The 12,096-nt window shown below is 47.1% G+C and overlaps 1 protein-coding gene across 1 annotated transcript in view; it reads right to left on the reverse strand.

Moving 5' to 3' along the window:
- DCDC2C (doublecortin domain containing 2C) overlaps positions 1-10,654 on the reverse strand; it is a 57,340-nt gene extending 46,686 nt beyond the window's left edge. The window contains 4 exon segments of the mRNA XM_049695816.1: positions 655-706; positions 9,948-10,104; positions 10,107-10,335; positions 10,637-10,654. Of these exon segments, the coding sequence (XP_049551773.1) occupies positions 655-706; positions 9,948-10,104; positions 10,107-10,335; positions 10,637-10,654 (456 nt within the window).
- Positions 10,655-12,096: the final 1,442 nt, after the last annotated feature.

Raw genomic sequence — 12,096 nt, forward strand, 5'->3', positions numbered from 1 at the left:
GAAGCACTCCACAAACAGTCCATTTACAAAATTAAAAGGTAGAAATCATCTTGCATTCTAAATACCACCATCAGGCTATCTCGCTCAAACCTGATTTTTGTCGCTTATTTAAAAGGTGGATCTCTTTTAACTTACATAGGAAATTTGGGTTGTGTTGTTGTTGTTGTTGTTTTGCTAAGACTCAAGTGATGTGAACAGAGTGATGGAAGGTTCCATCTTGTAGTCTTTCAAATGTCTATCAAGGACACAAATGTTGAGAACACAGAGCAAATCTTTAAATTGAACATTATAATTAGCTTCAACATCGTGTAACTTAAAATAACTTTTCCTCTCACCTGTCTTTCCAAATCCCCAAAACAAAAGAGGAGGAGAAAGTCTTAATAAATGCTAGCACTCTGCATCTCAAAGATGGATCTCTCCCTAACCGTGGTCTTCAAACGTTCTTACCGACTTCCATCATCTTAGTGACTTAAGTGCTCTGACAAACAGAACGAGCTTGCACGGCCACTTCTGGCTTCAAGAGCAGCACGCCTTTACAGGCATTCCCTACCAAATGCTGCTTTTATCAAACTTCAGTTATTCAATATTGACATTTTAATTTTTACCAAATCATCCAATATATCCCATCTTTAGTAGTTAGTAGTGAACACTTACTTCCTTCAACTTTCTCATCCTTGCAGGTTTGCTGGGAACTATATTAAAATAACTGCAAAAGAAAGAAAAACCTAACTAGAAGGTAAATATTTAGATAGAAAATTCGAGCTTCTTTAGAGATGACTCCACTCCACAGCAACTTAAAACTAAAACCTAGAGCACCATAAATGCTCACATCAATATACAATAGCAATGTCATTGGAGGAGAATGTTCATACTGGCTACCGTGGGCATCACCCAGGAAAACTGTCCTTCAGTGGCATTGCTTTTCCTCATACAACACTATTAATCAAAGAGGAACCTTGGAGACCAATCAAAGAGAACTTTACTGGATCACTAACGGCTCCAGGGCCCACCACTGGCCAAAGGCAGAGCAGAGTCCCAGACACCTTGCCCAGCTCCCTCTCACCTGCGCTGTCCCTTCCTGCCTCACAGAATGCCATCACTGTGCCCATTCTGCCAACACTGAATGCTGGGAAAGAGCCACTGGAATAAATGTGTATGAGCCCCGCCAACAGAACTCGTGACCCCTGGGGACTTTCGGAGAGCCCTCCATGTGCCTCAGAAACAGAACAGATATTTTTAATGATAATAAATAGTATGCTAAGATTTATATGTGTTAGGGTTTCTTCCTGATTTAAAACAATTTTTTAATGTATTTGAGATTGTTCTTGACAATGGTTTTAGCAACAGTCAGAGAAGGATTGACTAAGAGTCGGTAGATGAAAGGAAAAAGACATTTTTAAGTACTTAATATACAGTCAAGAGTCACAAGCTCAGATGCCTACAGAGGCTGGGCAAGTAAATGATGATGCTCGCAAAGGGTGGTATTAGGGAATGGTGGGGACTGTGGCTAGTGGGAGTGCTCATAATTGCAGAGCACTGTTTTCCTGTGGAAATGCAGGCTACTAAAAACTAAGTCCTTGGGACTTCCCTGGTGGTCCAGTGGTAAAGAATCTGCCTTCCAATGCAGGGCACGTAGGTTCGATCCCTGGTCAGGGAACTAAGATCCTACATGCTGCGGGACAACTAAGCCCTCGCACCACAACTACTGAGCTCGCGCACCACAATGGAAGATCCCGCATGCTGCAGCTAAGACCTGACACAGCCAAAAAATAATAATAATAAATAAATAAATAAAACTAAGTCCTTTTAAACAATAAAAATCCTCTATTTTTTATTATATTTTTAAACTACACTGGTTTTGTTTTGTTTTGTTTAATTTATTTATTTTTGGCTGCATTGGATCTCTGTTGCTAAGCACAGGCTTTCTTTAGTTGCTGCGAGTGGGGCCTACTCTTTGTTGTAGTGGGCAGGCTTCTCATCGCGGTGGCTTCTCTTGTTGCAGAGCATGGGCTCTAGGCGCACAGGCTTCAGAAGTTGTGGTGCACGGGCTTAGTTGCTCCGCAGCATGTGGGATCTTCCCGGACCAGGGATCGAACCCGTGTGCCCTGCATCGGCAGGCAGATTCTTAACCACTGTGCAACCAGGGAAGTCCCAAAAATCCTCTATTTTTTTTAAATGGAAACCAAAATTTCATATTACATGAACACCCCCATTATAAAATGTGGCAGCCAATTCAAACCTTCGAAAACTACGTGAACCAAAGCGCCTGCAAATCTCCAAATCACCCCCTCGGCTTACAGCTCCCCTCCACCCCCCTGTGCTCATCTTCAAATGGGTATTTTAGTCTTAAGCTCCCAAATTCCATATTTGATGACGCACATTAATCCCCCAAATGAGACAACTTACTCTCATTAAATGGAAACGAAAGGCATAAATAAATACAGAAATTAAGGCATAAAAAGATCACAAAAACCCCACAAAATGTTATTTGCTATTTCAATGTTGCCTTCCAAAAAATACAGAAATAGAATGGAAAGAGGGAACGAGTAATTCCTCAGAGAGCCAGTGGCCCCAAGTCTTTAAGCCGGGTGTCTGCAGGAGGTTCCTGGCTGCACCTGGGTCTCCCTGGGGGTGTGGGGGGCAGGAACTGGAAGCAGATACTAGATGTTAATGTGCAATGTTCCTCCTGCTGCTTCCCAAGATTAAAGGAAAGGAAGAAGCCAACCACCAGATCAAGGCAGGCATTTCAAAGCACTGTGCTCATTTCACTCTGACAACACCCTATTGGAGCAGATACTAACCAGGCCCTGGTTTATTGATGAGGAAGCTGAGTCTCAGCGAGGTGATTTGATTTGCTAAGTGCTACCCAGATGGGAAAAGCCAGGATTCTGTTCACCCCAGGTCTTCTGGCTCTGAGACCACATTCCTCTTCCTCGGGCGTGGCTGTCTGTCCACACACTTTGCCCCTTTCCCGGTTACACACTAGTCCTCGGGTACAAGTGGGTGGTAAGGAGAGTCAAAGTACAGGTTGGGGTGTCAAGGAGCTGCCATAGTTTGATTTAAATAGCATTTTCACTTTGAATCTCAACAGCAAACTCCTAAGGTAAATAGGAAAAATTCCTACTATAATTCAAATTCCTTGGGGTCTCTCGAAACACACACACACACACACACACACAATATATACAAATACACATGCATACACACGCATGCACACATACATACACACACACATACATACAAACACACACACACACACACACAAAATGCCCTGATATAAATTTTGTGGTGAATATGACTTTCTCTACAAAAGAAATCATTAATTCCAGGCTTTACGAGATACATTTTTAAAGTGATTATTAGCCTATAATATTTTGTTTTATAGAGAAAAAATGATGTTTCTCTTCTCAAATTAATTTATTCCAGAAAATGTAGGAAATGTTTGAATGATGATTGGATTGGGGAAGATGTTATGGTGTTTGTCTTCTCAATGTCCCATTTTACAACCATGAGAAACCCTCCAGGACGGTTAATATATCATCAGGTTGCACTTCAAAGTTCATCTGCTGGTGGCACAATTAGAAGATTATTTGCTGGTGAAAATTAGTTTCAACCGTTCAATGGCTCAGTAAGTACAGAACATACATTCCAACAAGTGCTAGCTCACTGATACCAGTATAAATCAAGCCAAAATTAAAATCAGAGCTTTATTCATCAACGTCTGGGTTCCGATTTCATACTTCATTGATCTAAAAGGTAGTGGAGAAAACGAAATCCAAATGCCTCTCCACGTTGAACTTCATAAGCAAATCTCTCCCATCCGTTTGATAGCAATGAAGGTACATGGAAAATGCAAAATAACAGAGGGTCTCGACCACGTGGGAATCCCACCTCCCCTCCTGCTCAGTGAACTGGATCACATTCCTCTCCCTACAGAAAATAATAATCAACATTAAGAAATCTGGGAAGAGAAACACCTCAAAGTCTTTCTCAGTATCTCTGCCACATGTCCAAAACTTTTTAAATAAACACTGAAAATCTCCCTACCAAATTAGAAGTCTCACAGGATCTATTAGAAAGTGCCTCAACCCACAGAAAGAGGAAAGAATTTCCTGATCTTGGTTCAGGCCTGACAGTCGGTGCTTCACAAGCTTCCTTCCTCACCTGCTCGCAGACATCACACATGTCAATTTTACGAGGAAACGTTTTGGGGGTAAAATTAAACTTTTCATCACACTTAAGTTGAAAAGGATTTTAAAGTCAATTTCTGTTGAAACCTTTTGTGGTCATAAAACAACAGTGAAGACCGGATTCTGGTAGGAAATCGGAATCCAGCATACGCAATGTCTGAGTCTATTCAGGCTGCCCTAACAAAAGTACCACAGACTGGGGTAGGGGGAGCTTAAACAGCACACATTCGTTTCTCACGGTTCTGGAGGCTGGAAGTCTGAGATCAAGGCACTGATATAGTCAGTGTCTGCTGAGGACCCCCTTCCTGGTTCATAGACAGTATGTTCTCGCTGTGTCCTCACCTGGAGGAAGGGGTAAGCCCATGTGCCACAGCCACTGAGCCTGCGCTCTAGAGCCCATAAGCCACAACGACTGAGCCCACACACCACAACTACTGAGGCTGCACTCTAGAGCCCACGAGCCACAACTACTGAGCCCAGTGCCACAACTACTGAGCCTGCGCTCTAGAGCCCATGCTCCGCAACAAGAAAAGCCACCGAAACGAGAAGCCTGTGAGCCACACCTACTGAGCCTGTAAGCCACACCTACTGAGCCCGGCACCACAACTACTGAAGCCCATGTGCCTAGAGCCCGTGCTCCGCAACAAGACAAATCCCTGCAATGAGAAGCCCGCGCACTGCAACAAAGAGTAGCCCCCGCTCGCCACAACTAGAGAGAGCCCACACGCAGCAACGAAGACCCAACGCAGCCAAAAATAAATTTTAAATTTATTTTTTTTAAAAAAAAGAAATTTTTTATGAACCTGGATTCTTGCAACTTTCCATACTTAGAAAAGCACTAAAATCATTAACTGAGATATCTGTTCCTCGCTACTAGCAGCAACCTTCTCCTGTGACGGGTGCCTGAGTGCACATACTCCTTCACCAAAATCACGGGAACACTGTCTTCTCCCACCCTCTCCAGAGCAGTTCCCTGGGGCTGTCTGAGAGGCTGTCTCCCAGCTACAGTCCTCAGTGCGACACTGAATAAACTTAACTCACAGCTCTTACACTGTGCATTTTTTTCAAGTCGACACCATCACATGAGGGATTCAGTTTCAACATACGAATTTCAGGGGGACACAGTCAGTGTGTAGCATGCAGCAACTAACCCTGAAAAAATAATAACAAAATCAAACATCTACAGAGGACTACATTCTTGTCAGTGAATTCTCATACATACCAGGATTAGCACAGTAATAAATGTAAATCTAAAATGTTATGGCATTAATCCAAACTTTCTACCTCTTAGCAACTGTGATGTCTGTGACTTATGATTTTTCTTCAAAAACAATAAGATGTCAAGTTTGCATCCTTGCAGATGCCATTAAGAATTTGAATCACAAGCCAGCTAACTCACAAAATGACACTATCTGGGTGGTCCAAAAAAACTCAAGCTACTGATTTAATTTGGAGTATCTTGAGAGGAAGCATTCCTGGCATTTGGGAGAAGAAAACAGAAATCCTCTCTGGAGAATCTCACCTTTATCTCAGCCCTTAAAGAATTTCCTCAAAAAAAAAAAAAAACCCCCATAGAAAGGGAGTCATTTGCAGTCAAAAAAAATAAGTAAACTAACAAGGACAGAAAGGATCATGAGAGAAAACCAGGAGAAATAAGAGAAAACAGAGATGAGTTTCAAATACTGGGATTACAGGCACAGACCACAGAAAGACAATATTTCAACAAAAGACAAGCTTGAAAATACATGCAATACAAAGAGACTCGAGAGAATAACATGGAGGATTTGAAAAGAACCAGATAGAATGTTTGGAAATGAAAAACTGAATGATTTAAATTTAAAATTCAATAAATTGGTTTGAAGCACAGTACACACTGCAGAAAAAAATTAATCAAATCTAAAGTACCCAGACTATAGCACAAAGATAAGGAGAGAGAGAAATACATGAGGCAGAAGTACCCAGATTATAGCACAAAGATAAAGGGGAGAGAGAGAAATACATGAGGCAGAAGTACCCAGATTATAGCACAAAGATAAAGGAGAGAGAGAAATACATGAGGCAGAAGTACCCAGATTATAGCACAAAGATAAAGGAGAGAGAGAGAAATACATGAAAAAGAGGGGGACTCTTGGAGGTTAGAGCCAATGAAATACGCTAACCCACATCAACCCAGACACAGAAAGCAAAGAGAGAGAACATGAGACAGAGGCATCACCTGAAGAGACAATGGCTGAGTCACCACACCAGAGACTCAAGATAATTCAATAAATCTGCACTGAGACGTATCGTTTAAAGCACAGCACCCAGAATCAAACAGCATACATTTTAAGAAGCTAAAAGAGATAAAACATTACTTTCAGAGAAGTGAACGATGATAGCCGATATCTCACCAGCAACCACCAAGTTAGAAGACAGTGAAAAATACCACTCATGGTCTAAAGGACACTGCCATCCACAGAGTCATAACAAAAACATACGTGAAGGGAAAGGGCAAGAGACCTCTGCTCTGGGAACCACGGACGAAGTAACCCCAGTCAACCTTTCCACTAAAACACAAAACCGGACACACTGAAAAACATGTCTTTGAAACATAAGACACCTATCAAGATGGTGAGGAATTCCCACACTCCAGGAAAGAAAGGCAATCCGAAGCCACGAGGCCGACATCTGGGGCCACTTTGGTCCAGGGAACAGAGAGCTGAGAGGGTGAACCATGGTTCTGACAGCCTTTTGTGACCACAGGAAAAGCACTGGTTCAGGACCCACCAACAACGGGGGCCCTTGTGAACCACCCTCCTAGTGAACTGGGACCTCACTGGCCGCACCTGAGGAGTGAGCAGCATCCTGGCTTCCAGACACCTGGTCAGTCCGAACCATCCCACACGCTGAAGCTGTATCAGGTGATCGTGAACTGGGCGCTGAAGCTGTATCAGGTGATCATGAACTGGGCGCTGAAGCTGTATCAGGTGATCGTGAACTGGGATGAACAGGCAGCTGGCCAAGCAAAGCCCCCACTTTGGCAAAAGCTAATATCACCTCAGGCCTCAAATGATTTCCACAAATAAGTTTTTTGTTTTTAACTTTTTTGGGGGGGGTGGGGGGGTACGCGGGCCTCTCACTGCTGCAGCCTCTCCCGTTGCAGAGCACAGGCTCCGGACGCGCAGGCTCAGCAGCCATGGCTCACGGGCCCAGCCGCTCCGCGGCATGTGGGATCTTCCCGGACCGGGGCACGAACCCGTGTCCCCTGCATCGGCAGGCGGACTCTCAACCACTGTGCCACCCGGGAAGCCCTGCAAATAAGTTTTAAGAGTAAAAATGTCCAGCACACAGAGGTAACTAGGCAGAGGAGAAGAGAAGACAGCGCAACAGAGAACCAGCTGTAACAACAGACACTGTGGCTTCAGCCTGGATCACTCACGCTAGGGAGAGCCAGCTGCTAGATCTCCCATGGACAGGCTCACGGCAGGAATGAAGCTTCCTGCCACGGCCACGTGAGTGAGCCTGCAAGCACCTACCCGGGTCAGGCCTTCAGATATGACTGCAGCCAGCATCTTGACTGCAAACTCACAAGAGTCTCTGAGCCAGAACCGCTCTGGACTTCCTGGTCACAGGAACTATGAGATAATAAATGCTCTTTTACGCCAATAAGCTTGCACGAATGGGATATGCACCAACTGATAACTCACATGCTCTCCCAGAGAAAGTCTTACCCACGTGTGCACCAGGAGACAGGTAAAAGGATGTTTACAGCAACGTTGCTTACTTTAGCATAAAATTTAAAGTGACCCAAATTATCCATCAACTGATTGGATAAATAAACTGGTATATCAGTCAATGAAATAATACATAACAGTAAAAAAGAATGACTACAGCGACATGCTTTTAACACGGACGAGTCTCCAAAGCATATTATTGTGTGAGAAAGCAAGTAACAAAATATATGCAATATAATTGCATTTACATAAAGTACATAAAACATTGAAAAAATCTACCCTTCAGGGATAGATTAATATGAAAAGATGATTATTCCAAAAGCCAAAGCAGTGGTTACCTGTGGGCAAAGGATGGGAGTGGAGGTAGGAGGTTTTTAAAACGCTGGTAATGCTCTTTTGCATAATCTGGGCTGTAGTTTACACAGAGGCTGGCTTTATTACTATTCTTTAAACTGTACATAAAACTGTATACACTCTTCCGTATATACGATACATCTCACAATAAAAGAAACAAGAGTTAACAACAATGTAAGGAACGGTCATAACATCTTTAGGGGCAGACACAAGAAATGAGTGAGGCCAAGGCAGCCCAGGAATGCACAGAGGATTAAGAAACAAAACAATGTTCTCCCTTCCATTTGGCAAAGGAAGCCTTTTCTGAGGTCCTTCACCTAGACAGAATTAACCCTGTGCTTCTGTCCTAGCCGTTACCACTTTCTCTTTTGTGGTGACTTCTGTTTGTCTCTTATCTTCCCAAAACATACACTGTAAGGCCCTCTGCAGCAGCCCCGAGGCTGCCCTACAGGGAGACGCGCACAATAGCTTTTGTTAAGGACCTGCAAGACACCTTTGGTTTGCAATGACATTTGTATAATGACAGTTACCAAGAAAGCTTAGAGAAGTTACAAGGATTATAAGTGCACAAAAGACTGAGGTACTCTTGGGAAGAAAAGTAAGAGAGTGTACTATAACCCCATTTGCAGTAAGATCTCAAAGAGAATGCAATACCAGTCCCAGGCTAAACAAAAAAGAATTAAATCGACGCTTTGAGTGGGTGCCCACAAGTACAACTGACAGCCTGAATATGGCCAATCTCCATTATGGCTTTCTGAGTGGCCCTGACGTTGATACACAGGCCTGTTCCACCAGGACAGCCGCCATCTGTCCGCGGCTGCTGTCTTGATGGCAGCAGACGCTGGGGCGGGTGTCCTTGCTCCCAGGCCAGCATTCAGAGGCTGTACTGTAGGCCGGCATTGCGTCAGGTGCCAGGATTTCAGAAATCACGGGTGCCTGTCCTCTGTAGGGTCTTAACCAGCAGGATAGAGAGCAGCGAGCTGGGCCGACAGCACAGCTCGGTAAGTGCTCTCAGGGAAGGAGGCGTGCCCAGGTCCCGGGGACACCAGCCTGGACAAGCTGTAACCCAGCTCGGCGTTCTGCCTGCCAGCGTGCTCCCTCCGGTGGCCACTCCCTTTCTTCCTGCAGACCTTCGCGAAGAGGTCACCTTTTCAAAGAGGCGACCCTGGGCACCCTATTTTCACTGCCACACCCGCCGCCCCCTCTCCCCACCCTCTTTCTAATTCTCTCCAATACTGATGGGTCGGGAGATAGTAGCTGGTCTGCCCTCCCCACAGGGCGAGCAGGGGCGATTTCCGGGGGCATGCAGGGTGCACTGCGGCCCGAGAAGGCCTCGCAGACAAAGTCCATACAGGACGGCGGCGCTGGGCGGGGGCAGAAGTGGGACGCGTTCCCCAGCCTCGCGAGGACAGGACGGGCCACCAGACCTGAGCAGACCCGGGTCGTGTTCCCTGGCACCGCGGGGACAGGACGGGCCACCAGGCCGGGGCAGACCCGGGTCGCGGTCCCCGGCCCCGCGGGGACAGGACGGGCCACCAGGCCGCGGCAGGCCCGGGTCGCGGTCCCTGGCCCCGCGGGGACAGGACGGGCCACCAGGCCGCGGCAGACCCGGTCGCGGTCCACAGCCCCGCGGGGCGAGGCGATGGAGCCGGGGGGCGGCGCAGAGGCCGTGGGGCGCGGCGGCACTTACTCCAGCTTCCTGAAGCGCTCGCGCCCGGCCGCCACGTACTTGCCGCCGGCCTGCAGCGCGTCCAGCTCGCTCACCGGGCGCCCGCGCGTCGGCGTGAAGAGGCGCCGCGCACCGCAGGGCACCTCCACCTGCTCTGTCAGCTGCTCCAGCAGCGCCTGAAGGTGGCCACGGGGCGCCGCGACAGCGCGAACTTGCGGCCCACGTAGAACCGGTCCCCGTTGCGGTACACCACGATGGTTCTGGCGGGCGCGGGGTCCACCAGCACGTGCGGCGCGCGCGAGCTCACGGCCCGCACCGCCCATTCGCTCCGCCGCCGGACAGCCGGGCTGCCTGGGCCACGGCCGCCACCGCCCGCGCTGACGCCACCGGCGATTGCGACCGCAGCGCGCTGCCGCCCGGGAGAGGACACGTGAGGGGGAAGCAGAGCCGGGGCGGGTGACGGGGCATCAGAGTCCGGACAGGTGAGGACGGCAGAGCTGGAGAAAGGGACGGGGCGCGGCTCCCGCGAAGGCGGCGGGAGGGCAGGGGGCGAGGCACTGGGCACCCACCGCGACCCCTCCCACTACTCCTCCGCCCTCCGACGCGCAAGACGTGGGGAGATGGCGGGTAGCAGCACCGTCTTGACAATTAAAACTGCGTCAGGGAGGAATTGTCAGGAACCGTGCAGAGCGTGGGAGAAACTGGAATACTAGGCGCAGCTGGCACATGGTATCGTAAAGGTGTAGCCTTCGGGACGCACCTTCATTTGGGGGAAGAACAATTCAAGGGCCTGTATGTTCTTGGGAGAGTCGTGCCCTATTCTTTTCTTTTGGCTGCATTGGGACTTCGTTGCTGCGTGCCGTCTTGTCATTGTGGTGGCTTCTCTCGTTGCGGAGCATGGGCTCTAAGCGTGTGGGCTCAGTGGTTGTGGCTCGTGGGCTCTAGAGCGCAGGCTCGGTAGCTGTGGTGCACAGGCTTAGTTACTGCACAGCATGTGGGATCTTCCCAGATCAGGGATCGAACCCTTGTCCCCCGCACTGGCAGGCAGATTCTTAACCACTGCGCCACCAGGGAAGCCCTTGCTTGCTTTTTGTATGGCGCGTAGTAGGTGCTTGCATTGTTTTGTTGTTGTTGAACTAATAACTCCAGGAAGGCCAAAAAGCAATTGGGGAATTCACCACAGATGAATGTTTGGTGTCAGAAATCAGCATTGCTAAATCCTACACCGACTCACACGAGAGCATTACATTTTTATTTTTACAACACATTGCTTTGCAATGCAATTGAGAATACTAAAGCTAATATTCTCAAAATCAAATAGCTGCTGAGAACCACAGCAGCCTGAGATTAGGTCTGCAGAGCAGAAAATAGCTACGAAGATCCATTCACATTATCTGATTCTAATAAAATGAATGCTTTTTATTTGTTTGATTATTTCCTAGAAGGTGGAAGCCAAGCTTTTTTATACAGAAGCTCAAAATCATTCATCAGAGTATTCTGCTGAAGCCAGCCCTATATATCTGTACATGAACGATTTGGTGAAATTGAGTGATCTGAAAAACTTTCAGTGGAACCGTGGGAGCCTTGATATTTACAGTAAATGAAACCAGACTGTGTTGGTGTAAAACCCAGGAAAATACACTAGCAGGACTAATTCACAACACTCTTCTGGTTCATTGAACATTACGATCTGCTTTAATGGTGTAGAATGTTAATGTCTGTTAACATAAAGCTGGTTTTACATTTTAAAAAAATGAGGTTCTTCTTTACAGAATTAATATCCAGCCTCCCTTTTATCAAAACTGTCCTGGAATATTAGATATGCCTCTTGGTACCTTTGAGGGAGACTCAATAAAGCCACTCCATGCCCACCCCAGGTGTCCCATGGGGTTCTCCTACTGCTTCCGCTCCCTTTTAAACTTGGACCCGGGTAGAATCCTCATGGAGCAGTTAAAGGTGCAGCGGGGGAGATGGGGAGGACAAATCTGCATACAGACATGCCCACCCCTCACCTTCTATCCGTGGAGGCTGCCAGTCAAGAACGAGACTTAACGTGTGCAGGAAACTCCAAGGACCAACCCCACAAAGCAGGGCTCCCACCCAATACCCTCTCAGACGCTCCCTCAACTCCTAAGCTCTGTACACACTGGGTTGAACATATGAAGTTGCT

This window comes from Orcinus orca, chromosome 13 (assembly GCF_937001465.1).
Source record: "Orcinus orca chromosome 13, mOrcOrc1.1, whole genome shotgun sequence".
Taxonomy (NCBI): Eukaryota; Metazoa; Chordata; class Mammalia; order Artiodactyla; family Delphinidae; genus Orcinus; species Orcinus orca.